Source organism: Propithecus coquereli, unplaced genomic scaffold (assembly GCF_000956105.1).
Source record: "Propithecus coquereli isolate 6110/MARCELLA unplaced genomic scaffold, Pcoq_1.0 Scaffold119, whole genome shotgun sequence".
In the NCBI taxonomy this organism is placed as follows: Eukaryota; Metazoa; Chordata; class Mammalia; order Primates; family Indriidae; genus Propithecus; species Propithecus coquereli.
In genome coordinates, this window is record NW_012135969.1 from 5,088,738 (window position 1) to 5,116,357 (window position 27,620).

A 27,620-nucleotide genomic window follows, 5' to 3' on the forward strand; every position below is an offset into this window, starting at 1 on the left:
TTGTCAGGCAAAATTGATGGTGGCAGTGCCTCGGGGCTCCTCCTGGGTGACTTGGGCTCCTCTTGATTTGGCTGCACAGGCAAGACTGGGGCAGCCTCATGCTGTGCGTGTTTGCACGTGTGGGCACGGGCAAGCACTTTGGGGTGTGAGGCAGGGCCTCTACCCTTCCAGCAATCTCCACGCACCCTTCCCCTTGCCCCGCCTAGCCCCGGGGCCCTGTGGGTTCCTGAGCTGGTGTGGTCACCCTGAGCACTTCCTGTCCTCCCATCTGGCCAGGGCTGCAGCCCAGTCCCTACCTCTGCTCAGGCAATGGGTCAGGGGCACACATGTGACAGCCTCTCGGGTCCCCAAGGGAGGGGCCTTGTCCAGCCTCCTGATCTCTGCAGAGAGGGAGACAGGGACCTGAACTCCAGGTCCTGAGCTTGGGGCTTCAAGGCCTCACAGCAGGGTCCCCAGAGAGTCCCTTTCTCTCTTTCCTGTAGCTTGTAGCTTTGCTCTTCCCTCTGCTTTCTCCCTTTGTCTCTCTTCTTCCTTCTCCGTCCTTCTCCTCTTCCCCCATTCTTTTCCTCTACAGATGATGTCATGTGTGACTGTTGCCCAGCGGGTCGGTCACCAGAGGACAGAGTAGATGGTGACATCTGGGGTAGAGACGTCAGGTGGGGATCAGCTTGATGGCGTATGAGATGGTGTCACTAAGATGCTGGGATCTTAATTCTCATAACGAGTTACAGTGAGTTTAGGGGAGAGAATGCAGTGCAGGATAAAAATAAATGCTGCTCATAAATAAACGTAGAATTTGGAATTGGTGGAACAAATAACAATGTCACTCTCTTCCCAAGCACCTGCACCGTTAGCCTCAGCCGGCCACTGGGGGGCGCCCACCGCATCCCCGTCACCCCAGCCTTAGGCCACTTTCACCTTCCGGTTTCCCAGGCTGAGCTGAGGGGAACGAGGCCCCCTTCGCCGCCGTTCCCGTCCCGTCATTCTGATTCTGGTTTCACCCGTCCCCAGCATCTTCCCTATAGCTTGAATCTCTGACGCTAAATTTATAGTCAGCTTTGCGCACTGAGAGTCCTTGGAGCGAGGGGAACCGGAGCCCCTCCCTTATATCTCTGGCTCCCCCAACCCCATCCCTGGGGGGCCTTTCAGCCCCAACGCCCCTCCCCCAGTGTGCCCCAGCTCTGCTTCCCCTTCCCCCAGAGTTCCCTGCCTACGACTCTCTACCTCAGGGTCCTCCGCCCCCTCGTCTGTCCCCCAGAGGACCATAGCCCAGGGCCCTGGCGGCCCTCCCTGCCCTGGAACAGGAAGCATCGATCTGCTCAGGGTCGCTGGTGCCTGAGAGATTGGAATCGATCTCCCTCCCCCGCCGCACTCCCCCCCCCCGCTTTTCCCTGGGCCGCTCAGTCCGGCGAGGGTCAGGGACGCCAGGAGGACTTGCTGGTGGCTGCAACAGGCTTAGGGGTAACAGGGAGGTCATGCTGCTAGGGCCCAGCAAGCCCACAGGTCAGCAATGTCTTTTTTTTTTTTTTTCGAGACAGAGTCTCACTTTGTCACCTTGGGCTAGAGTGCCATGGCGTCAGTCTAGCTCACAGCAACCTCAAACTCCTGGGCTCAAGGGATCCTCCTGCCTCAGCCTCCTGAGTAGCTGGGACTACAGGTGCACACCATGACGCCTGGCTAATTTATCTATTTTTAGTAGAGATGGGTCTCACTCTTGCTCAGGCTGCTCTCGAACTCCTGACCTCAAGGGATCCTCCCACCTCAGCCTCCCAGAGTGCTAGGATTACCAATGGCTAGCCTGGGGTCCCTCAGGGAAGGAGCTCACTAAACCTGGAGTGTCTCTGGCCGGGGTTTTCTTTCTCCCCACGCTTAGACTTCAAGTGCCTGGCAGGCTCAAGGAGATAAACTCATGCCTGAGTCCAGGCCGGTCACTGGCCTCCCTCTCCCAAGGGCAACAGGATGGCCCCCAAGCAGAAGCCCAGGCCAGTCCTGCCAGCTCGGCGGGGGCCCTGCAGAAAGAAGCTAAATAGCAGGAGCAGGAGCCAGGACACCTGGGTTACACAGGCTCCCCTCTCCGAGCCTCAGCTTCCTTCGTTGCTAAATAAAGCCAAGGATCGCAAAGGTTCTTAAACAGATTCTAAAGCTTTTCAAATCAAAGCTCCTCGCTTGCCACCCTGCCTCAGAGACAGGGGATTATTTCTCCTGCTCTCTCCCCTCTCCCTGCCACCCCCCAGTGTCTAGCTCCTGCCCCCTGTCCCAGTGCCTGGGCACCTGAGGGGTGAGTCCTGGCCTCAAGGAGGCAGTGGGGGTTAGTCCCTGCTCCCCTCTCTGTTCAGGCCTGCCCAGCAGCCCTCCCCACTGTCCCTGTGACATTTGTGAGACTGAAGTCCCACAGTGGGGCTGTGAGCCCCACGCCCTCCCCTCTGCCTGCTCCAGCAGCTGGGACCCCTCCCTGCCATCGTCTGCCTAGGAACACTGGGTGACCCAGGGACACCCTCACAGTCACTGCCCATCTCAGGGTGGTACATTGTTTGCTCTACCCCAGACACACTGAGATGCCCCTAGGAGGTCGGGAAGGAGGTGCTGGCATGGAGCAAGGTGGGGACGGGCAGTGAGGAGCTCTTTGGGGTCCAGGAGGACAAGGAGGGAAGCAGCTGGGAGGTGAAAAGGGAGATCTGTCCCAATGGCACCTGTGGGTGCCCAGAGCCCTAGGAGGGCAGACGAGCCTGGCCATCTGGCACAAGGGGCGGGGTCCTTCTGGCTCAGGCAGGGCTAGGGCTGGATTCTAGAGCTGGGTTCCAGCAGCAAGCCCATGGTCAGAAGCTGCAAGGCCTGAGCAGCGGGAGGGCTCGGGAGTGTCCTTGGACGTGGAGGGTCTCCTCCTGCTCACTTGTGCCGGATGGGCTACAACCCTCCCGCTGGTGGTCAGGGCGAGTGGAGGAGGAGGGAGGTCAAGGGTCACAGGCGGCAGCCTCTGACTTTGATCGGGGCTACTTCTCCAGTGCCCACAGACCCGCAGCCTTCTCCTGGATGTATTATTCAGGGCACTCCCTTTCAGCCACATTTCTGGCCACCCTGGGTTGCCACGAGCTCCTCAAGGGCAGGGACTGGACCCTCTGGAAGATGGCCCCAGGGTCGCAGCATCACTCAGTCTGGGCCTTTTCACAAATTTCCTCCATAGCGGGGAACTGTCTGCACTGTACTAACACAATGTTTTTTTGTTGTTAACTCAACTCACTTCGAACTTAAATAAATGTACTTAAAAGGAAACTTTATTTCACTATCGTACTAAGGAACAATGTCCATGAAATCAGTGCTTTGACCTTCTACTTGAGGGTTTTACTAATCCTTATGAAAATAAAGGTTTAACTATTAACATATAAAACGACGTTCCTCCCAAAGTCATCTCCTCCTGTGTAGTGTGTGTGGACCTCATTTTGGGGAGCACAGCGGAGGATGGTGACCGTGGTGAGAGGGACGACCCCAGAGGCCAGCAGGTAAACCAGGAAGTCCACACGGTGGGGTGAGGTGCTGTCAGTGTTTGCTTAATAACAAATGTCATCTGTCAAGGAAAGTGGCGGTGCAAACCTAATAGATATTGGGGTCAAATTGGGCCTCTGCCACTCACTGTGGCTTTGAGCTTGTCACCAGACTTCTCTGAGCGTTGGTAGTCACCCCTGAAATGCGGACTACAATAACACTCACCGGCAGGGTGTTGGGGGTGCACAGGCCAAGACGATGGCAGTCAGGCCCTTGTAAGCTGTGGGTCTCCGTGCCCGTGGGAGCCCTTCTTCCCTTGGTTTGGGTGGGAGGTGCTGGGTCCTCCTGGGTTCTGTGCCCCAGTGCACATGCCACAGCCATAGCCCAGGGAGGAGTATGTGTGTGTATGAGTGTGTGTGTGTGTGTGTGTGTGTGTGTGTGTGTGTGTGTGTTGGGGCAGGTGGCTTTTCCGGAAATGTGGCTGAATCTCCACTTCCCTCCTGTGGTTGGGCAGGGGTGGCCGAGGCCTGGCAGCGGGCCTCCTGAGTAGCGAATGTGTGGAGGGAGGAGGAGGGTGAGTGAGCCTGGCTGGGTCCCAGCATTCCTGGACCTGTCTCCTAGGATGCCCCAGTCCTAGCGACACCACCCTAGGGGGTGGTACCACTTTGGAGCTGGTGGATTATGGGCCTGGGGATGTGCAGGGGAGATGGTGCTTGTCTCCCAGTGGGGGTGATTCCTGGGGGAGGGGGAGGGCGAATCTATGTTTTATGCCCAGGAATATGGTTGCAATAGGCCCCCGGCAACTCCTCCCACCCCCATGGGGCATCAGTGACCTCTGGAACCCCTGGCCACTGGTCCTTGAGGCTGGAGGTGGGGGGCAGCAGGGCTGGGCCTGGGGAGGCTGGGAGCTCAGGGCTGGTGGACATTTGGGAAAGGGATTCAGAGTTCTGCATGGGACCTCAACCCCCGGCCTTCTCTATTTTTTTCCCGCTTCTGTACTGTCCTTTGTCCCCTGTGCATCTCTTATGGGGTTGTGTGTGTTTGGGGAAAAGAGAATGAGGAAGGGGAGGGGAGAGGTGAGGTAAGGTCCCAGGGCAAGGGGCTTGAGCTGTTCTGTCTGCTTTCTTTCTCCTTTAAGTTTGTCCCAAATCCATCTCTCGCTGTCCTCTCTGTGCCCAGCCTCTCCTGTCCATCCATCTGTCTGTCTCTGGGGAGGGAAGGGTAAGGGGGTCCCACTGCCCCAGACCCTGGGCCTCAGCTGGAAGCCCGCAGAGTGACCTTTGCCCTCATTACCCCATGTCTCCTAGCCCTAGCCCCTCTCCCAGCCAGCCCCAGCCTTGAGGATGAGTATGTCCTGGACAAGCTAGTCTGAGGGAGGAGGCAGCCCTCTCCCGACCCCTCCTTAGAGGATGCCCTTGGAAGCGAGCCAGTGCAAGGTCCTTTTTACATTTTTTAGGAGACATCTAAAAGGCAACCCCTTTCCCTCACCTGTTTGCACCAGCTGTAGGATGCAGAAGGGGTGTGTGGCTACAGAGGCGCCCATCGCACCTTCGTCTACCACTTTCTTCCATCCCCATCGCGGCCTCAAAACCTCCCGCAGTCATTACCGCCCCAAACCCACAGGGAGAAGCAAGAAGTGGAATCCTGCCCTTGTTCCCCGCCCGCCCTTGGGGCTGAAGGTGCACTCTGCACCCCATCCACCCTTCTGCTGCCGTCCCTAGTGGGGGCTGGACAGTTGCTTCTCAACACCCTTAGGCACGCCCCTCTCCCCCGCCCCGCAGGGACCCCAGGTAAGGGAGGGGCAGACCCAGCCCGGGCGCACCGTGACCCCGCCCGTGCCCCTCTTGCCTCTCGCAGCAGATCCGGAGCGGAGCAGCCCCCCCATGCTGTCTGCGGACGATGCCGAGTACCCGCGGGAGTACCGGACCCTGGGGGGCGGGGGCGGCGGGGGCAGCGGGGGCCGGCGCTTCTCCAACGTGGGGCTGGTGCACACGTCGGAGCGGAGGCACACGGTGATCGCTGCCCAGAGCCTGGAGGCGCTCAGCGGGCTCCAGAAGGCGGATGCCGACCGCAAGCGAGATGCCTTCATGGACCACCTGAAGAGCAAGTACCCCCAGCACGCCCTGGCCCTGCGAGGCCAGCAGGACAGGATGCGAGAGCAGGTGAGTGTGCCCGGCGGCTACCTGCGGGCTGGGGGCTGCCGGCGGGGGAGGGGACCTGATCCTCGATCGGTGGCCCCAGGCTCATTCCAACTCTGGGAGGCGTCTGGAGCAGAGAGGGCTGAAGGGGGAAGTTAGGGAGCTGTCCCTCCAGGGCAGTGGCCCTGGTTGGCCTTTTCTGGAGCCTGGGGAGGAAGGGACTGGAGGCTCAGCCTCCAGACCTCTGTGGGAGGTCCTGGAATTGGGAGCATGTGATTGAGCAGAGAGAGCTCAGCCTCTTTAACTCAGGCTATTTGGGCAGAAGGGCAGGAAGGACCTGTCCTGGAGGCCAAGGACATGGTAGGGAGGAAGGGAGGGGACAGCCCTGGGGACTGATGTTCTGCGCCTGAGGGTCCATCCAGGGGTGGAGCTGTGATGCTTGGCGTCTGTGATATGGGCCCTAAGGGAGGTTAGGCCGTGGGAGCCTCAGCAGGCTGGGTCTGGTATGTCCCCATTCCCTGCAAGAAGGGAGCCCAGGACTGGGGCCTTTTGCCTCCTTCCACCCCCGAAGACTCGCTGTGTGACTTTGAGCTGGAGGCTTCCTCTCTCTGTGCCTTGGTTTCTCTCCTGCCCTCAGTAAGGCTTAGAGAGGAGTCTCGGCCTCTGCTTCTGGACCCGGACCTGCCTCCTTCTGTATGGGCTGGGACGCTTCCCTTTTACACTTCCCCAGAGCAGAGCAGGGTGCAGTGGCACACACCTGTGATACTCGGGAGGATCGCTTGAGCCCAGGAGTTCAAGGCCACAGTGAGCTATGATCGCACCACTGTGCTCTGACCTAGGTGACAGAGTGAGACATCTTGTCTCAAAAAAACAAAAAAACAAACCTGTCCCCCAGATCCTTGGGCTCCTGAATGCGTCTCTCCGCCCAAGTATGAGCTTCTCGTCTGTAAGAAAGTCCTTTCTGGGACGAGTCTTCTGCTTACGGTCCTGGATAGGCGAGGTGCCCTGATGATTGCTGCATATTGGCTGCTGAGACCCAGGCATTGTCCCCTCTGGAAGGAGGGACGACGGGGAGGGAGGTACATCCCATCAGCATCCTTTCGGTCAAGCCTTGAGGTGTCAGTCCCTGCTCCCACACCTGCCTTGCTCTGTCTCCCTTTTCCAGGTACTACCGGGTGTGGCTGGGGATGGGGAGGAGTGTCCCCACCCCCATCCTCACTGCAGGGAACAAGGACACAGAGGCACATGTCTGGTACTTTATCTGTCCCCTGATGCCACCTCCAGTTCTGTCTGGCTTTTGCCTTTTTCCAGCTCCAGAGTCCTCCTGGGAGCAGGGTCCAGACAAGATAAGGGAGATTGCAGATGAGATGCGGGCGTCACCCTCCGGGCACCCTCTCAGTGCTTCCCCTTGTGTGGGGAGGGGTGGGTCAGAGGCATTTGTCATCTAGCTTGGGAGGGGGTTTAGAGAAGGGGAGATCAGGTGGGGAGGCCTGATCAGGGAAGGCTTCCTGGAGAAGGAGGTACCTAAACTAAGCTTAGAAGGATGGAAAGGGTTTGCACAGGCCTAGAGGAAGAGAATGTGGTTTTAGGAGGTGGGGGGAATGGTATGAGCTTAGGCCTGAGTCGGTTTGGGGAATAGCACAGTCCACCTGGCTGGCGCAGGAGGCTCAGGTGTGAGGCAGTGGGACACGTGGCGGCAGACTGAAATAGTGCGGCCAAGTGCTGGTGGCAAGGAAAGCTGTGGCTGCTTCCGGATGGCAAACAGGAGGGGACAAAAGGCAGACTGGAGGCAGGGGGAAGAGAAGAGAAAGAGTGTATCTGGGATGATGAGGAGGAAGGGAGGATGGATGGGGCTTGGAAGGAAGACTGAGCGAGAGTATTTACTGCCTGGGTCTATGAGGCAATGACAGAAAGACCTGGGGGACAGGGAGATGTTAGTGTCTTGGACAAAAACAAAGGGGTTGGGAGGGAAATGTTTGGGGGGTTGGGGAAGGGAATATAAGATGAGTTTGGGGTGTAGATCCGGCATTCCAGGGGTGCCAGTAAGGCACCATGTGTGTGGCTCAGGACTCCAAAGTGACCACAGCTTCAGGAGGAGAGTGGAGCATGGTGGGACCTGGGACATTAGGGTATGAGAGTGGCCATCAAGACAGAATAGAGTCCGAGAAGGGGGAGAGCCCATGATGGTTGGGGGCGGGGGGTGGAAAAAGGCCCCTGAAAGAGGGGCCAACAGGAGGGGGACCTGCACTTCAGAAGTCAGAAAGGACAAGGAGAGAGAAACAGCCATCGGGACTGGCCAGGATCTGTGGATCCAGAGGGTGCGAGTTCATGTCTCATGACGTGGTGAGGTAATGGCCAATTTCAGGGGTTCAGGAGATTGGGGGTGGTGAGGGGCCAGGAGCCTTGGCCATAGACCTGTGTGGGGAGGTTTGGCCAGAAAAAGATAAAAACAGCTGAGGTGGCAGCTTCAAGGGGCAGCAGGCCTGGGAGAGAAGCCGTGGATGTGTCTGAGGGCCTCTTCCGTCTCTGGCATGCTCAGGAGGCACCTAGTAAAGACTTAGGGAACGAACCAAAGCAGAGCCGCTCACTCACCCATTCCCTCGCTAGAGTGTGAGCAGGCAGGGCCCGTGGCCATTTCTCTTGCCATCGAATGCTGGTGCCTAAGCCTAGTGCCAGCTCAGGGCGTGCTTGTGGAATGAATGACTGAAGGAAGGAGGAACGAATGGAGGGTACTGAGGGGGAAGAGGGCCATGGAGGGACGGGCTTTGAGCCTTAGGTGTGGGGCAGCCTTGGGGTAGCAGAAGAAAGTCGCTTCCCCTGAGATGCAGGAAGCGAAGATTCGCTATCAGGACAGAGATGACTGGGGTGAGGCCACTCCTGCCAAGTCAGTGGTTCCCATGAGGTAGGCGGTGACGTCCTCAGGGAGGAGGGACTGACAGCTGGAGGAGGGGAAGGCTGGGAGCAGCCAGGTGCAGGGAGGCTGGAAACAGGAATTGGAGATAGCATTTCAGTAATACCTGATAGGGAATGCCCCGTCCTGGGCTCAGGGGACCCCTGGTCCAACAGGAAAGACAAACATCCCGAAACAGACCCAGGGCACTAGTTAGAGACCCAGCCTAGTAAGGGACTTGCCAGCGTCGCTAGGTCCCTCTGCAGTGGGAGCTCTGTGCCCCATTCCAAGGCTTGTCCCAGGAATGCCCCTCCCCGTCCTGTCACAGTCCCCCAGCGGCTTCTGCCCGCTCCCCCTAATGGGGTGTCCCCCGCTTCGCACACACAGGTTGGCGGCTGGACCGTGGACCCCGTGTGCCTCCTCAGCTCCCTCTGCTCCCACCTCCATGGCGACTCCGCCCCCTCCGGGGCTGGCCAGCCGGCCCAGGTGAGTCACCCTCCTCCACCCCAGCCCCCAAACCATGGCTGAGTCTGGCTTTGGGGAGGATTATTTTTGGAGGGGGGATATTCAAGATTTTTATTTTGCATCCCTTTCTCTTTTAGGTAGGAGCCCCCATTTTCAGGGAACTTCTATGCCCTATATCCACATCTCCCATGCTCGTCTAATTTCCTGCCACTACCTCCCCAAATCTGGTTGGCTTTGGGGAAGGAATTTTTTGAGGGAGGATATTCAGGATTTAAATTTTTTGTTTTAATCCCTTGCTCCTTTAAACAGGAGTAGCTCCACCTTGCCCCATGGGTTTCCGGAGTCTCTTAAGCCCTCCCTCCACTGAAGATATCTTACCCCCATCCACACCCTACCTTTCCATTTCCAAGCAGACCCAACCTTCGCCTGATGTCTTTCCATCAGGAAGTTCTGCATGATGTCTCTCTCCCACCCTTCTTGCTTTGTTCAAGGCTTAGTCTCAAATTTTTAAGAGGACTTGGGCATCTGGCCACTTGTTCTGAACTTGTTCCCCTCTTCCTCATCAAGCCTCAGTGGCCCTGATGGGAAGATGGCTCTTAGCTTAGACAGGGGCACACTTAGACAGGATACCAGGGGCCCTGGGGTCCCAGCTAGGCCTGGACATTGCCACGGGAGAAAAATAGGCACCTGAGGCCCAAACGGGGAGAGGGACCAGGGAGTCAGAATTGCAATGGAGAGGGGGCAGCCCGGGCTTGACTTGAGGACATGCAGCTGCAGGAGGTGGCGGAGGGCAGTGGCAGGGAATCCAGTGGGTGGCATGGGTACTCAGTGCCTTACGCACCTTGCTCCCCCTGGAGAAGGACAACAAGGCTTGACTTTTTCAAGAGGAATTAAGAGAAAAAAATTGTGACTGCCCAGGAAATAAGCCTTCAGAGCACGGATGTTTTAGCTAAGTGTAACTCAAGTCTAGCAACAGATTGGCATGGTTGGCATCACTCACAGGACGTTCAGCCGATTCCTTTCCCAGCTCTCAGCCCCATCTTGGCTGAACTTGCGGGGACAAGGATGTGTCTGCCCCCAAGGCTGTATGGCAAGTGGGACAGACTTGTCCTGAGTGACCAAGTACGTGGTGGAGGCCAAAGTGGGGCTGGGACAGGGATGGTGATGGGGCATCTCGGGGCTGTGATAGGGTGGGGGTGATAGAGCGGAGTGAGGCTGGACTTGAGCTCAGTTGTCCCTGGTCATGGGGTTCTAGGCCCATCCACATCTGGAATCTGCTCTGATGGTGGAAGGGGGAGCTTGAGCAGACCTTTGCCCCGGGGCTTTGTGATTACTGAGGAGAGTGGCTGTGCACAGGATCTTGTCATCACCACATACTTAGAGCTTATCACACTCCCTTGTCCCCAGGCCTGAGTCTGAGGTTCCTTTTTGTCAAGTGCAAGACCAGAGATGTTCTGCAAAGGCTGGAGTCACACAGCAGGGCCAGATAGGAGGCCATCAAGGAAACTTAGGCACCCTCGGCCTCCCAGACTTGGCCAGGGATTAAGTCCTGAGAGAGTTAAATAAGCAAAGGTGCACAGCGGAGACCCAGGTGGGGAGAGGCTGTGGGCTCTGACGGTGGCAGAGCAGGAGGCAGGACACTGTCCTCTCCCCTACTCTACACCAGGCCAGGCCTTTAGGAATGGAAGCAGGACAGAGGACCCTGGGTGGGAACCAGAGGTTGGACTCCCCGCCGCAGCCCCTCCCCCGCTTCCACCAGGCTGTCTAACCTCCCTCCCTCCTGCTGCAACCCGAGTCCCGGGCTGCGGGCCGGCGTATCGGGTGACCGCGAGACGCAGCCACCAGCCTCCGCCGCTCCTTGGCGGGGCTGCGCTGGCGGGGCCGCGCCGGGGAGGGGGCCGAGAGAGGGAATGTGCACGGCGGCGCGCCGCGCGGCGCCAGGTGGAGTCGCGGTTACCGGGGCGACCGGGGCCCGGGCCGGCTCGGCGGCGGCGGCGGCTCTCGCATTGCAGCAAAGGGCACCGGCGGCCGCGGCGGCTGCGGAGGCGGCCGGGGGAGGGGAGAGCCCGGGCGGGTGGAAGCTGGGGGCCGCCCTCCCTCCCCCGCCCGACACAGGACCTGGGGCTGGGGGCCCCGCGGGTACACCTGTGGCCGCAGGTAAGGGGGAGCGGCGTGGGGGCCGGGATCACCGCCTCGGGTCCGGCGGGGGGCGAGGACACGGAGATGGGGGGGCCCCGCTCCGCAGCACCTACAGCCATCCAGGGGTGGAGGACTCTCGGGCCATTGCGGGTTCCCGATCTCTAAGAAACGCCTCCTCCCCTCCCCCACCGTATTAGGTGCCTTCCGCGTGGGCCGGGCCCCCACTCCAAAATGCGGCTGGTGCCCCCTCCCCCAACCTCAGGAAGTCATGACCTTCCCGGGGTGCACCCTCGCCTCCAGCGCAGCTCAGGTCCCGCAGCAGCCCCCCCAGCACCCACACTCTGCATTTGGGAAGGGGTAGGAGGTGAGGTGTCAATCCACACACCTGAAGGGGAGGGGAGTGCCTGTGTGTCGCGGTGGGAGCCTGGCGCCCGCGGGGGTGCGTCGCTTAGTCCCAGCCTGGGGGGCGGCTGTTTACGTGGACTCCCGTTCACAGAGTTGAGAGGTGGGTGTGTGCGCCCGTGCGTGCTGAGCCGGGGGATTACAGAGCCAGGTGCGGACCGTTGGGTGTCCTCCCTCCCTGGAAGATGCGTTGTCAGGGCTCGGGGCTGGAGGTCAAGGAGGGGTCATGCACTCACCTAGCTTACAGGGACGTCTGCCCAGGGGAGGAGAGACCTCAGCTGGCTGGATGAAGGCTCCCAAGGGGCACAGCCCTGCCCCTTCCAGGGCACAGGGGTTGGGGGGAAGGACCAGCTGCAGGGGGAAGGAGGAACCCCACCACCAGGGCTAGGGTGGGGGAGGGAGAGAGGGAGTTAACTCCTCAGGCCCAGAGGGGAGGAGGTGAGAAGAGGTGTTTCCTCTTCTCACCAGGGAGTTTGAGGATTCCCTGGTCCTGCTTCCTGGGGTCTTGGGAGAAGCTCCCACTCCCCCATTTCTAAAAGCCTGGTCCCTAGACATGGCTGGCTTCCATCTTCCCCTGTGGGGAACACCTCTCATTTTGCGCCAACTCCTGTAAGATTCTTCCCCACAAGTGGTTGCCCCAAGCAAGGTCTCTCCTACTCACCCCTTTCTTTATTTCCTCTTAGTGTCTTCTGGGAGGTGAGACCCCTCCCTGAGTATGGGGAGGGAGACAGCTTTGCCTTGGTATTGGAGGATTTTGCTTGAAGTGGGGAGCCAGATCTCTCCTGGGCCCTTCCTGCCCTCTGCCCTGCTCCCAGGGCAGTTTCTGGTGCTGGGAAGTTCCCCGGGGAGAAGGCCCAGAAGGCTGAGCAGTACTGGGTCCCAAGAGATGGAGGGACAGATACCAGACAAGAGTATTCGGAGACAGCCCCCTCCTCCCATGAGCTGATCCTATTTTATTTGCATTTGTTCCTTGTCACATATTTGTTGAGGGCCTGCTTATACCCCAGGCACTGTGTTGGGTACAGCAGGAGGAACAGACAACCAGGAAAAGAGTGAGGAGGTAAAAGGTGCTGGAAGTTGGAAGGGGAGTGGCTGGGAGTGTCCTCCCTTAGAGAACAGGGGAGGAGCCCTTTTCTCTCAGTCACCCAAGGCCGTCCCTTGGGTTAAAACCCTGGAAAGAGACAGAGACAGAGGATGGAGGGTTTCCCCAGAGACCTCCTCCCACTATGATTTCCCCCTTCAAGGACAGGGTTGCCAGAGACTATGTGTGTCATTCCTGGTGGGGCCGACATGAAAGAGGATCATTCTTCCCACTTTCCGGAGGGAGGACAGAGGATGGAGGGGGAGGACTCACTGACGTGCTCTAGAGATCAGAGCCCAAAGTCCCAGAATTTTGATCTCAGCGTCATTCATACATCCAAGTGACCTAAGCACAAACATAGCTCCTCTGCTATCTTTACCCTTTATTGGGGCTCAGCTGGCCTCTCCTATGGCACTGATGCCACCCAGTCCTCTCCATTGGCCACTGCTAGTGACCTGCCCCTTCCAGGTGACTGCCCCATGGATGCACACAACCTTAGGACTCTGGAGCAGGCCCATGTTGAGGCCACAGGCAGTGTGGCTGTGGCCAGGCCCTGTCCCTGTCTCCCTCCCAGGGGCACGAGATGGATCTCGGTCATCTGTACAAGGTACCCTGAGTGCAGCGTGTTGACATTGGTGACAGGGTAGGGAACAGGACATCTTCTGACTCTTTTGAATCAAGAGATCACCTCGCTGACACATGATGTCTAGGACATCATAGGCATGGGACAGTGGCAAGGAGGCCAGAGGCACCCTGACCTGACTAGCAGGGGGAAGAAGGGATGGACTTTCTCTTTGTATGTGGGTGGCTCTGAGGCCACCTGTGTGTATTGTGTGTGTTTCTGTAGCTGGCGTGTGTGTGTCTCGGTGTGAGTGGGGTGCGTATCCATGTCTCTGTGTTTCTGCGGCTCTGCGGGGTGATTGTGAGAGATTGTGAACAGTCAGAGCCGGGGGGGCGGGGTACACCTTCATGAACGACTGGGGATGGTCTACCTGTGGGTATCTCTGTCGCCCAATCGCTGTTTGTTTCTGGGACTGTTTCTGGCCGAGGTGGGCTTCTGTCTCAGCGCTTGGACCCTCGGTAGGAGTGTTTTTGTTGTGCTGGGTGTTTGTGGAGATGTCCTTATCTAAGGATGTGTCTGACAGTCTGAGGAGGCTCTGTGTGTGAGCCCGAGTGTGGTGGGGAGCTGGGGGTGTCCCATGGGGTGCCGCCTGTGCCTGGTGTAAGAATGGTGGCAGGAGAGGGACTCGAAGCCTCCTCTGCAGAGCCGTCCATCACTGCTGGGTCCGCAGACATGACTCTCATCATAAACCTCCGGTACCCTCTGCCTGGCTCTGCCTGCCACCCACGTGTCCATTCCCTCTGCCACACCCCGCCTTCCCAAGCCGCAGGCAGCTGTGGCTATGGCCTGTTACTTTAGTCCCTTACCTACCCTCCCCTCAGCACCTGTGGGCGCCCTGGCACCCATGGGGGTGGCTTCTGTCCATAGATTATTCCATTGGCTGGGGCACAGACTTTGCTATCCCTTTCTCCTGCCTGGCATGTGACTATTTTTTGTATTTTGGAGCCAATGCTGGGGGGATTGTGGCTCAGGTGGGGGTGGTCCTGGCAAATGGACCTCTTCTTCCCAGCTCTAGCCCTGCATCACCCCACCCCAGAGGTCTGCCTCGGGTACAGCCTCCATCCGGCAGCGCCCCTCAACTCCTCCCTGCCAGGAAAGCATTCAGGTGGCCCAGGACACACCCTGGCATGGTGTCCTTCCCCCATCAGGGACCCTCAAAATCCCTGTCCTCTGCCTGTGGCTCTGAGGCCAAGGGAATCTTGTCTGCTCGTGCCAGGCACCCCAGGGCCAGGCCATCTGCTGCCTCTGTCTTCCTGCTGAGGCTGGCACCGGTCAGCAGGGTGCCCTCGGCTTTGCCAAGAACCAACCCGGCCTCGGGGCTGCTCCTTCCTTGTCCTAAGCCATCTGGAATTGCCTTCTGGTCTCGAGGGAGGGTGGGGTGACCCTGGGTCGCTGTGAGAAGGAATCTCAGGCTCCACATTCTGGGGAGGTTAGAAGGGATGTGGGGACCCTCCTCTATCATCCAGCCAGCCACAGGGCATTGCCAGGTCCACTGTCCCCCCCCCAGCTGCCTGTACATCGCCCAGCGCATGAGGATACCTGCATCTGTAATCCAGGTCCGTCATGGACATGGCTCCCTGCCCTGGCCTTGGCCCAGCCGCCCTCCTGCACTCCCTGTGCCACCAGCCCTGCTGGGGTCTAGTTCTGATCCCGTTCTGCCCCACTCAGCTCTTCCTGCTTGTCCACCCAGTTAAGTCTAAGTACTTTCTCTCAGCATCTAAGGCCACCTATCATCTGGCCTCAGCCCCCTGCCCCCCCACCCCTTGTAGCCCAACCTGCCACCTTCCCAGGCTGCCCCCCAGCCTAAGCGGCCTGCGGAGTATTCCGTCAACCCACTTTCCATTCGCCCGCGCCTGGGCACTTGCCACACGGTGCCCTCTGCTCAGCGCAGCTTTCAGCTCAGTCTCCAGCTGCTCATTTTGCAAGACCCAGCTCAAATGCCACCTCTTCCGGGAAATTTCTCCTGGCCTGCCACAACCAGATGCCACTTCTCTGACCCCACAGCTCAGCTTTATCTCTGCCCCTCTTTTGACTGTGTCTCATGGGTTCCCTGTGTCATGGTCACAGTCCACTGTGCCTTTTCCTACCTGTTGCTCTCTAAGGGCCCTTACTATAGCTAGGAGGCGTGGCTTGTGAATATCTAGAGTGGCCTCCCCTTCCCCCACCAGCAAGCCTCGAGCCTGCTCAGGGCCATCCTGGCTACACCATGGTGTTCCAGGTCTTAGCAGAGAACAGGATATACGAGGCATGACTTCCTTCCTGCTCCTGGGAGGGTAGAGGGCACATGTCCCAGGGCTCAGTGCTGGGCTCCAGGGGTCTCTAACCACCCCCCTCCTCTACCCTCTCAGCCCCTTCATAACCATCTCTTCTCTTATTTCCATCAGCAGCCAAACTACTGGAGTTTCAAGGTCAGTGTGTGATGCTTCTGCTTCCATGACAACTGCATGTGCTCTCCCTCCCCTGCGCCCGCCCCTCCCTTGCTCATGCTTTGCACCGGGGTGCGCGTCGGCACGGGCACCTCCTGGTGTGGGCGGTGGGCCTTGGGGCTGCAGGCTGTGACTGCTGCTTTGGGAGAGTCTGGGTTTGCCTGCCAGGCATGTGGATCCAGAGTGGGAATGTGGGCTGGAAATGCTCAGTCCCCAGGCTTCCGCAGCCCACAAGGGGTGTGTTGGAATGAGAAGGGCTGCCTGGCATTTCCCCAGCCTGGGGAGATTGCTGGCTCTGAGTTAGGGGCCTGGACCCCAAGATCTTGTTGAGGGCCCTGTTCTCTGAACACAGATTTCACCTCCCAGGCAGGCCCTAGGACTACGATGAGTCCCTCATCCCTTTCTTCTCCCCATGATGGGGGAGCCTATTAGTGCCGGGCAAGAGATTCTCAGCCCCGCACCCCCAAACCTGTTGTCTAAGTGCAGGTCTAAGCTCAGGGATGGGTGCCTGCTGCCTCCTCTGGCAAATCTGGACTCTCCTGAGCTGGAGAGCTGTCTGCCCCCTCCAAGGGCATCCTGTGGATCCCTGGGGAGCACCCTCAGGCCCCTCTTCCACCTTCCCTGGCACCCAGGGCAGAGCCGAGTGAACTGACTGCTGCCTTCTTACTAGAGTCTCTGGCCGCTCGAGTCCTAGGCATCATGGCAAGGGCTGGGAGGCATCCATCCCAGACTCCGCACGTGTCTTACTTGCACGTGTTCTCCCCAGCACTGCCAGAATCCTGGAACCAGAGGACCCTGGAATCAGAATGGCAGTGTCAAGCACAGCCGCTTTGGAGGAGGCGGGAGAGGGCAGTGGTTAATGCATGGGTCTGAAAGCCAGGCTGTCTGGTAATGAATTCCATCTGCTGCTCACTAGCTTGGTGACCTGGGGCAAGTTACATAACCTCAGCCTCAGTTTCTCCTCTGCAAAGTGGAACGACAATGCCTGTATCACAGAGTTGTTGTAAAGATAGAAAAACTACAGTAAATGCACGTGTCTGGCTCCTGTCAAGCCTTACACGGTAGCCAACCTCCTTGGCTACCAGAATCATGGCTGCTGACTTGACTCTCATACCTGGAAATCAGAATCTCCATGGGAACTTGTCAAAAATCTTGACCCCACGGCCCCAACCCCGGAGATTCTGATTCAGTGGATGTGGGGTCCTGGAAAGAGTGTTTTTAAAAGCTTCCAAGGGATTCTTCCGCAAGTCTATGGACAGCCTCTGGGACCCTCAGATCCTAGTCTGACCACCCTACTCAAGGTTCCCTCTGTCTGACCTCTGACCAGGAGTTATCAGCTGCTCCCTGGAACACCTCCAGGGACAGGTGCTTACTGCCTCCCACGGCAGCCCCTTTCCTGTCTTTGCTTCAATCACTGTTCTGTTCTCTTGCCATCTCCCCCCTGGTCAGGAAGTCCTTCTGGATGTCTCGCTTTCCTCTGCCCTGTTGTCTCAGCCCAGGGATGGAGGGAAGTGCTGACAGGTTTTCCCTCTTCTCAAGAGGGTTTTCTACAAAGGCTGTGACAATGGGAGGTGTGCTCCACTAGACAGGAACTGGTGGAGCAGGGAATGTGAGCATCTCTTCTCCCAGGGCTCCTGCCTTCTTGGCAGTCAGCACCCCCCAGGATCCCTGCCCCACCCCCTTCATTCTGGCTCCTGTTCCATCTTCTTACTGGCACCTCATTGGCACCCCCGTGGCACTGCGGCCACCCCCTGTTTCTCATCCTTGCTAGCTGCCTCATTCTGCCTGAATTCTGTAGCCCCTCGTCCACACCAGCCTGGCAACCACTGACCTTTCAGTTGCCAGGCAACCCAGTGACCACCAGATCAGACCTGGTTCCCCACACTGCTGCAGAGTTCCCCGCCCTTCATCTGGGGCTGGAGAGGAGAGCAAGGGACACAGGCCGGCACTGGTGGTCAGCCTAGAGCTGAGCCACAGCATCTAAAGTCTGGGCACAAGCATCCCCTCCAAGCGGGCCCAGTTCCCATGCTGCCCTCCTCCTCCCAAGACCCACACCCACCCGCTGCTCAAGGCATGGTGCTGGATGCTGGAAGCCCTGTGATGTCCCCACATCTGACCTTCCATGTCCCCAAGCCCTCAAGGCCACCTTGGGGACAGCAGGGCACACTGCCCATCAGAGGAAGATGCTCTCTCTTTTCGAGAGTGCTGATCCAATTGGACGTTTAATTGAGTTAATACGAAGATGGAGATTAATTATGGGTTGATCAGGATTTGGGGAAAGAGGGAGCCGAAGAGGAAAATAAATCATTCCTTTTTAGAGATATTTTATTGTCTTTTTTTAAATTATAAAAGAAATATATTCTGATTGTGCAAAATTCACACAATTTTGTAGAGAAGTCTATAGAGGAAAAAAGAAAGCTGTCTCTCAACTCTGAGATAACCAATGTTAATGGTTTTAAGTAATTTGTTGTTAAAATAGACCATTTATTTTACAGAAAAATACAATTGGGCAGCATAATTTTTTCTTGATAATACATGTATATATATGATATATAATATATATATTCATACACGGAATGATGTAGGTCCGATCCACTATCTTACTCCCTTAAATAAATGAGTTTCAGTATAGCAACCAGGTTTGAGGGGAGGGACTAGGGTAGAATGGGAGGGGCTGTGGCCCTGAGTGACAACCCAGTCTGCAGCCAAAAGTGGGCACTTAAAGTGCAATTGAAATCATCTTGTGACTCCTCTCCCCCAAAGGAGAGAGCGCTCAGGCTGTCCTGTGACATCCTTCCTTCCCTCCCCGCAACCAGATATCAGCCTCAGCTCTAGCTTCGTGGGAGAGGCGGTGGCTGGGGCTCCTGGGGAGGCTGGCCAGGCTGGCTGGCTGTGGCAGCATGTGCCTTACAGGGAGGGGCTGAGGCCTGGCCCATGCGTCATGTGCACATGTGTGTCACACCAGGCTTAGCGTGTACATTGTGTGCACTGGGCGGGGAGTCTGTTTGAAACTGGGGTCCAGCTAGCTTTGAGGGGTTACCTTAAACCAAAGACATTGATTTCGGTGAGGAGCCCCACCTCCCAAAGCTGGGGTCCTAGGGTCCTAGCTCACTTTGCTTTCTCCACCCACCCTGCTTCCCGCCCCCACCCCCACCCTCTGAACTCCATGAAGAATAAATTTGCCGCTCACAAACCCGCCACTTAATTAATGTCTGGAACTAATGCCCCAATTTGTTCAACGATTCTGCTGCTCACCTCGGTGACAAATTTGTGTTGTTGTTCTTTGGAAGCTTAAAATAGCAGGTGCGCCCATGGCTTCTGCTAAAATGGTTTCTTGTCTGCTTTTCTGGCGTGCCTGAGTCCTTTGCCCACTCCTTACCTGCTGGGTGTCCCAGGGAGGCCAAGGCCCCAGAGAGGCTGGGGAACTCTCTTGTAGCCACACAGCGAGTCTGGAATGTGTGTGAGTGTCTCTGGCTGGTGGAGCCTCCCCAGGGCCTGGATGGGGGCAGTGGCAGGCAAAGAGGGGCTCATGCTTGGTTCCTCTCGCCCTCCCCTGCCCCTGCAGACCCGCAGCTCGCGCCACACTCAGGGAGCCCAGCCGGGGCTGGCAGACCAGGCGGCCAAGCTGTCGTACGCCTCAGCTGAGTCACTGGAGACCATGTCGGAGGCCGAGCTGCCCCTGGGCTTCAGCAGGATGAACCGCTTCCGACAGAGCCTGCCTCTCTCCCGCTCTGCCAGCCAGACCAAGCTGCGCTCGCCAGGTAGTGCTCACCCTGTCCACCCACCCTCCCTCCCAGCCGCAGGCTCCTCCCTCCGCTCTTCTCCCCTCCACATTCATCCCCTACACCACTCGGTCTCTTCTCAGGCTCTGCCGCCCTTTCCAGCCCCATCTGCCCCCAGCAGCGCCCCCACCCCTTATCTCTCTCCCCCCACCCCTCTCCCTCAGCATCCCCTGCCTAGCCTTTCTCTGCAAGGCACCTCTCTCCCTCAGCTTCCTTTTGTCTCCCTGGGCAGTCCCTCCCCCCCTCATCCCTTCCTTCTCCCCTCTCTTCCATCTCGAACTCTCTCCAATCTCTCTCTCAGCAGCCTCTAACCTTCCCCGACTCCCTCAGTTTCTACCCCACCTGCTCCTGCCCCAATTCCATTTCCTTGTCTGGGCTGCAACTGCCTGGGGTCCAGTGGGTGCCTGCCCCCCCGCCCCGCCTGCAGCATGAGGGGTGCCTGGGTGCACCTGCACTCGGGGGCGGCGTCGGGCCTCAGACCCTGCCTCTGCGGGGCCAGCGCAGCTCCCGAAGGCTCCCCTCGCTCTCCTGGCGGGCGGCGTGGTGGCGACGGCGGTGATAGCGAGCGCGGCATCTCCTTCGCAGGGGTGCTGTTCCTGCAGTTCGGGGAGGAGACTCGGCGCGTGCACATCACGCACGAGGTCAGCAGCCTGGACACGCTGCACGCACTCATCGCGCACATGTTCCCGCAGAAGCTCACCATGGGCATGCTTAAGTCGCCCAACACCGCCATCCTCATCAAAGACGAGGCTCGCAACGTCTTCTACGAGCTGGAGGACGTCCGGTGGGTGCGGCCTCAGGGGCTGGGTGGACTTCCCCACACCCCTCCTCTGAGGGATGCTCGACCCCGCTGGCCCTTCCCCAGTCCCCTCCTGACCCAACTTAAGTCTCCCCGTCCTCCCAGAGCCCTACCGTCCCGCCCCCTTCCTCGGTCCTCCCAGCCCCCTCCTTTCTAACTCATCCACCCCTGCGGGTTCCCTTTGGCTTGCGCTAACCTGAAAATGCCCTGAGGCCGAGGAAGCGGACCGGGTGGAGGCTGCTGGGTGTGTGCGTTGGTGGCGGGCAGCCTGAGGCACCAGATCCATTGAGAGAAGGACTTAGGAAGGGGCTGGGGTCCTGGTGCCTCTTGCCGCCCCTCTTCTCTCTGCCTGGAGTAGCCTCGTCATTGTGCACTGCTGAGGGATGGATGGTGACCCTCTCTTCCCCCCTCCCCCCAGGGATATCCAGGACCGCAGTATTATCAAGATCTATCGGAAGGAGCCACTCTACGCTGCTTTCCCTGGCTCACACCTCACCAACGGGGACCTCCGGGTATGGCGGGGGATGCCCAGGGCATTGGGGAGGCTGGGCGGATGGGGCCCAGGCGAGCAAAGTCTGGGCAGTTGTCACCGGGGACCAGGGCCAACTGTGGAGGAGGGATTTTCTAAGTGTCAGGGAGAAGATGCTGGCTCCTCAAGCAAGGGGCAGTGGTCCCCTTTGTGACCAGCCCTCTGGGGTTCCGGGGCTGTTTTCTGCGCAGAGAGAGATGGTGTACGCGTCGCGGGAGTCGTCGCCCACGCGGCGCCTCAACAACCTGTCGCCAGCGCCGCACCTGGCTTCCAGCTCGCCGCCGCCCGGGCTACCGTCGGGGCTGCCGTCAGGGCTGCCGTCTGGCTCGCCGTCGCGCTCGCGCCTCTCGTACGCCGGCGGGCGCCCACCCTCGTACGCCGGCAGCCCGGTGCACCACGCGGCCGAGCGGCTGGGGGGCGCCCCGGCCGCCCAGGGCGTCAGTCCCAGCCCCAGCGCCATCCTGGAGCGGCGCGACGTGAAGCCGGACGAGGACCTGGCGAGCAAGGCGGGCGGCATGGTGCTGGTGAAGGGCGAGGGCCTGTACGCCGACCCCTACGGGCTGCTGCACGAGGGCCGTCTGAGCCTGGCGGCGGCCGCGGGCGACCCGTTCGCCTACCCCGGGGCCGGCGGCCTCTACAAGCGCGGCTCGGTGCGCTCGCTCAGCACCTACTCGGCCGCCGCGCTGCAGTCCGACCTGGAGGACTCGCTGTACAAGGCGGCGGGCGGCGGCGGCCCGCTCTATGGCGACGGCTACGGCTTCCGCCTGCCGCCCTCGTCGCCGCAGAAGCTGGCCGACGTGGCGGCGCCCCCCGGAGGCCCCCCGCCGCCGCACAGCCCCTACTCGGGGCCACCCAGCCGCGGCTCGCCGGTGCGCCAGTCATTCCGCAAAGACTCGTCCTCTTCTGTCTTCGCCGAGAGTCCCGGAGGCAAGACCCGCAGCGCGAGCAGCGCCTCCACGGCCGGAGCACCCCCTCCGGAGCTCTTCCCCGGGCCTGGGGAGCGCTCGCTCGTTGGGTTCGGGCCGCCAGTGCCAGCCAAGGACACGGAGACCAGGTGAGGGACACTCGCCAGGCCTCAGGGCTGTGGGAGTGGGGAGAGGGGACACCGCAGAGTCCTTGGCAGGTGTGTGTCTTGGACTCAGAGTAGTATTGGATGTGGCCTGGAGGGCACTGGAAAGACCCACCTGCCATTTTCTTGCTTTCTGGGCCACCCGAAGGGGTGGGCGAGAGGTCCCAAGATGAGGACCCTGGATACTGGGGTTTGCATCCATTTTCTGAGCCTGTTTCTCCAACTGTGAAATTGAGGGGCTGAACCACTCCTTTTAGTGCCTTTCTAGTGGGGACACAGAATTTGCAGCCATGAGAGCTGTCCAGCACAGGGCCAGCTGAAGTCCATTAGGGAGGAGGGTGCTGGTAAGAAATAGGGATGGCAAGAGCAGCACGTCTGGTTATCTATCCTCCAGAATAGGGAGCCCTTGTCAGCACGCAGTCCCCTCCTAAGGGCGCAGGGCTGGAAGAGGTAACCTCTGCCCTTGGGCAGCACTGCTGAGAGGTGAGGAGCACCCATTCGCCTTTGCATAGCAGGCACTGCCAAGGGTACTGTTGATACCAGGTTGGGCAAACCTAGTTTCTACCCTGGTCTATTGGGGAGACACAATAAAAATGCTGCACTTCCCTTGGGTGGTGTAGGGTTCCTTAGGGCTACTGGAACTTTCAAGCCAGAAGAAAGGCACAGCAGGCAGGGGAAGCATGTGCCAGGGCGTGGAGAGGTCAGGGTGGGCCTTAGGGAGACAGTGGTGAGAGATGGGGGGCAGTGCTGTGGGCTTGATCCTTAGACTTTGGAGCCTTTTGAATTGTCCTGTGTTCTGGTCACCCGGCAGGGAATGGTGCTTGTTCTGGTTATCAATCTTAGCAATAGGGGGCTGGGCAGGGGACTGGGCAGGAGGGATCCTATGCTCAAAGGAGAGGTTGCTCAGAGCTCCCTTCCTCCCCAGGGAGCGCATGGAGGCCATGGAGAAGCAGATTGCCAGCCTCACAGGCCTGGTACAGAGTGCTCTACTGCGAGGCTCAGAGCCTGAGACCCCCAGGTGAGGCCCCTCTCCCAACACCACTGGCAGGGCCTGGGGTTGGGGCAGGAGAAAGCGGGGATGGGCATCAGGAGCACTGGGCTGAGCTCTGCCAATGTCTCACTGGGTGACCCTGGATGAGTCCCTTCCCTGCTCAGGGACTCCATCCTGAGATCAGAGAGCTGGAGAAGATTACAGCTAAGGTCCTACCCAGCTCTGACAGTCTGGGGCTGGCCTGGCCCCCCTGATGGCTGTCTTTTCCCCCCTGTGCCACAGTGAGAAGATTGAAGGCTCCAATGGAGCAGCCACCCCCTCAGCGCGTGAGTGACCCTCCCCCCCCCCACAGGTCCTTGTCCTCTCAGAGCCTCAGTTTCCTAATCTGTAAGTGGGGTTTAAACAATAACTACATTGGGCTTTCAATGGATAAATAAGTAGTCACCTTAGCCGGAGATGTATTTTCCCTGGCACTTTGCTCCCCACAGTTAGGACTGACCAGCACTTGGGACAGGGAGTCAGAGCCATGTGCCTCTCAGGCAGCCGTGTGGGGTCAGGGAGTGAGTGAGATCTTGCCCAGCCCCTCCCAGGCTCATGATTTGTTCCCTTTCTCCCATCCTCGTGGTCCTTCTCTGCAGCCGGCGGCTCAGGCAGCCGGAGCAGCGGGGCCACCCCCGTGTCCGGCCCTCCCCCGCCCTCGGCCAGCACTCCTGCAGGGCAGCCCACTGCTGTCAGCCGTCTGCAGATGCAGCTGCACCTGCGCGGCCTGCAGAACAGCGCCAGTGACCTGCGCGGCCAGCTGCAGCAGTTGCGCAAGCTCCAGGTACAGCCCCTCCCCTCGCCCCACCCCCACCCCGCCCCACGTACTTGCCGAAACTCCTTCCCACAAGTCGCGCCCCATCCCCTCCTCCTTCGTCCCTCCCCCACAGAGCCGTCCATCCTCCACAGAGCTGTCCCTCGCTGTTTACTGGCCCCTCTCCGAACCCTTTCTCCTCCTCCCCTTCCTCGAGCCTCCCCTACCCTCTGTCGCTGAACCTCACTCCCTCACCAAGCCCCGGCTCCTCGCCCATATGCCCCTTACTGAGTCCTCCTTCCCCAGTCTCCACTGCCCTCCTGGAGCCCCAGTCCACCCACAGAGCCCCCTCCCCCTGTCAGTATCCCCCAGGGCAGTTCCAGTACCTTTCTGCCAAGCATCCCTTTTCCCCATTTGGGCGGGCGGGAGCCCTTCCCCCGAGTCCCCTCAGCTCCCCCTTCCTGAGCCCGGACAGCCTCCCCCGTCCCGCCCGACAGATGGTCCCACCTGTCAGGAGACTGGCATCAATGTGCCCGCTCCTCGAGCGGGCCCAGGGCCCGTCAGGTGAGGATAATGAACAGAGACAGGCTGGGGATGGGGCAGAGAATTGCCATCTGGGCAACGGGTAAGATCTCGCCCATCCCCGCCATTCGGGTTTGGAACTGCGTTAGATCCATCATTAACCTAGTCTTCCTGTCCCATCCACAGAAACCCTATCAAACCCCACCGCTTGAGTCCTTCATTCCAGTCCCGTCCCCACTCAGGGCTGCTCAAGCCACAGCCATGCAGCCATTCTGTAATCAGGGCCCTACCTGGCCCCACCCGTCCCTCAAATATTCCCATCCCCTTCTCCTCCTGCCTCTGTATTTCCCTAGAACTTAACTTTGTCTTCCGCCCCCGACAATCCCACCCCTTCGCTGCTGCTCTTGGCCACAGCTATGCAGCCGCACCTTCTGCGCCGCCGTCCTGCCTCAGTTCCCCCTCGGTCCCTGCCCCCCCCACCATCGCCATCCCACCCCGTCGCTGAGGCTTGAGGCCAAGCCTAGAAGCCGCATCTTCTGCGGAGCCCCGCCCTGCATTGGGCTGCGCTCTACCCGCCTTCTCCCGGGCCTTGCCCTGCTGCGCGCTCCACTCCCTCCCACCCGGGTCCATCCGTCCCTCGCGCGTCCCGCAGCTGCAGAACCAGGAGTCGGTGCGCGCGCTGCTGAAGCGCACGGAGGCGGAGCTGAGCATGCGCGTGTCGGAGGCGGCGCGGCGGCAGGAGGACCCGCTGCAGCGACAGCGTACCCTGGTGGAGGAGGAGCGGCTGCGCTACCTCAACGACGAGGAGCTCATCACCCAGCAGCTCAAGTGAGGCGGGGCCCGCTGCGGAGGGAGGGCGCAGGTTGCGGCCGGCCGCGGTGACCTCCAACCTGGTTTCACTGGGAGGCGCGCCTCCCTTCCTTCTGAGTCATAGGCCACGCTGGTCTGTTCTGAAGCCTGACTTCATTCTCCTTTGGCCTGATTTCTCTGTGACCCACAGACCTTTGACCGGCTGGCATAAGTCCTGATTTCTGTTTTTCTGGCTTGACGCCTGCTTTTGCTATGGTCTTGCTTCGTAATCATCCACAATCTGCCTTTCTGTGGCTGCAGCTTCACTCTCATGTGGCCACCTGCGCCATTTCCTTCCGCCCTCTGCCTGCTTTTATGCTGGCCTGTGACCTGTGCAACCCGACCCTCAGGTAGAGCATTCGGGTGGAGCCAGGCGTTGCCAACCATGCAGCTTGGTCATTACCAGCCACCATTGGGAATCTAATTCCCTGATCTCTGAGACCCGGTATCACCAAGGAAACCCCTCTTTCTCTTAGTGCGGCTGAAACGGGGCTCTAGTGTAACAGAGAACACCCGGCTTCCAAATGCTTAGACATGGAGGGGTTAACAGAAGACAGTCTTCTGATCCAAATTTAGCAAATGAATGTCTGGCCATGATTCCATTGTCTGGCACCTTTGAAGGGAGAAGCTGCCTTTCACCGTCCATTCAGGGACTGAGCACCCCCACCTCACTGCTTTCCCTTGTCAGTTACTGCTCCTTCCTGTGCCCCCCTCATGGTGGGACAGGATGCTGGGGGACCCGGGGTCCAGCTCCAGCACTGAGGGGCTGCGTGATCAGGGCAGTTCCTGCCCCCTCTCTGTGCCCCAGTATCCTCATTTGTGCCCAATATTAAGATTTTTGTGGTTCTTTTCAGAGAGGGGTTGGGTTGTACTGGCCAGCAGCTCAGGGAGCCTGGAGAGGCTGCCCAGCTTCCTCACGGAGTCATAAATGAACCTCTTGCCAGAGGCTCCTTGAGAAGGGTCACTGCCCCTTAGCCTGGGGCCCACACAGTCTGATGGCGCATGTGCATTTCAGCAAGGCACAAGGCAAAGATTCCCATGACACCATGCGGCTGAAATGAAGTAAAGGGCCACACTATGTGGAAATAAGCAGCAGCAGCCACCCTGTCACTCTAGGTATGATAGCTTAGTGACAACTCCAGCCAGATCTCCAAGCACACTGGCAGCTGCCATCCCTCTCACCCAGGGCATTCCATTTACCCAACTTTCCTGTCCTGTCCTTGTTCTTTTCCATTCAGCATAGAGGAGCTGGGTTGGAATTTTCAAAAGGAACTTTACTAAGACATTAAAGGAAAATTAAAGGAAATATAAAAGCACAAAGGCAGACGAGATGAAAGAACGAATTGATGCTACCATCATTATAAGTGTCTGATCCTTGGCTCCTGGGGGCCTCGGTTCACCAGGAACACCCAGAAGCCCCCCCATCCTGTTATAAAACCCATTATTCAGACTGCTCACTTGAGAGAGCTTGAGACCTGCACTACTGCTTCTGGAATGTGGCTCCTGCCTCTTTGGGGTGGGGCAGGGGCTGGGTTGCCTACTGGCCCTGGTGTGGGTCTGGCCTGGCCATGAAGCCCCCCCTGCTCCAGCTCCCATAGGCTCCCCAAATATTAACCCTGCAGGCCCTGCCGAGCTCTGCTCTGGCTGCGGCGCCCACGTGCTTACTCTTTTCCCGCTTTGCTGTGCCCCTTCCTCTTTTCTGGCATCCTGCTAGAGATTAAGGCTGGTTCTGTGTTTCACTCTGCTCAGCTCACTCGCCTGCTCATCCAGCTCAGCACCTGAGCTCTAACTGGACATTGCCCGAAAGGGCAGCCTCTGCTGACTGAGACCTTTTGGGTCCTTGAATCAACCTTTGCCAAACCCAGGGCCAGCTTTATAGGCACGACACCTGTGTGGTCACACAGGGCCCATGCTCAAAAGGGCCCCATGCTTGGTTTAATGTTCTGCTATCACTGTCTTGAAATTCTTATTAATTTTTGAACTAGGGGCACCATTTCCATTTTTCATGGGGCCTCGCAAATTATTTAGCTGCTTCTGTCCTGATCCTCCCCCTCTTGACCCCTCCAGGACTAAACTGGGTCTGGAAAGCGCAGCCACTCTCTGATCCAGTGTCTAGGCCAGCTGGTCTGGGACTCATTTGCAGAGCCTGCTCAAATTAGGGGCTCCTAAACTTTAACAGATTGGATGGTTAAAAAATCAAGGCACCGATTGAGCCTATGGGTGGTCTGGTTCCTTCTGCCTGAAGGTTGCAATGCTGCCTCCTCCTGAAGGCTTCTCTGAGTCCTTTAAATGAGGGCTTCTTCCCCTGCATAATGATGTTGGGGAGTGACAGTTTTATAAAACCAGCACAGCCTGGGCCAGTCTGGTGTCACACATACAAGCAGGGGAGAGTTGGTCTTTCCTATGTGGTGGAGCAAGGGCTGGAATAGGACAGTGGGGGAGTGCGTGTGAGTGATGTGAGTCCAGTGTGGAAGTGAGGTGCAGCAGAACCGATGGCAGAAGTCAGATGTGAGTAGGTCCTGCTTTGCCACAAAATAGTTGTGTGACCTTGGACTAGTTAATCTCTCTGCCTCTTTTATTCCTTTTTATTATGCCAAAGCCTTAGTTAGGGTAGCTAATTAATTAGTTAAGCTTAAATGCTGT

General features: G+C 58.7%; 1 protein-coding gene across 2 annotated transcripts in view; it reads left to right on the top strand.

Moving 5' to 3' along the window:
* SRCIN1 (SRC kinase signaling inhibitor 1) overlaps nucleotides 1-27,620 on the top strand; it is a 69,391-nt gene that overhangs the window by 19,861 nt on the left and 21,910 nt on the right. The window contains exons 2-11 of one of the 2 annotated variants that reach the window (XM_012660179.1): nucleotides 5,341-5,642; nucleotides 15,605-15,625; nucleotides 19,209-19,404; nucleotides 20,011-20,209; nucleotides 20,643-20,736; nucleotides 20,945-21,807; nucleotides 22,748-22,840; nucleotides 23,096-23,139; nucleotides 23,452-23,636; nucleotides 24,781-24,956. In XM_012660179.1, coding sequence (XP_012515633.1) covers nucleotides 5,341-5,642; nucleotides 15,605-15,625; nucleotides 19,209-19,404; nucleotides 20,011-20,209; nucleotides 20,643-20,736; nucleotides 20,945-21,807; nucleotides 22,748-22,840; nucleotides 23,096-23,139; nucleotides 23,452-23,636; nucleotides 24,781-24,956 — 2,173 coding nt within the window. Of the gene's footprint in view, nucleotides 1-5,340; nucleotides 5,643-8,895; nucleotides 8,995-15,604; nucleotides 15,626-19,208; nucleotides 19,405-20,010; nucleotides 20,210-20,642; nucleotides 20,737-20,944; nucleotides 21,808-22,747; nucleotides 22,841-23,095; nucleotides 23,140-23,451; nucleotides 23,637-24,780; nucleotides 24,957-27,620 lie in introns of both variants that reach the window. The other variant, XM_012660171.1, reaches the window with a different exon arrangement.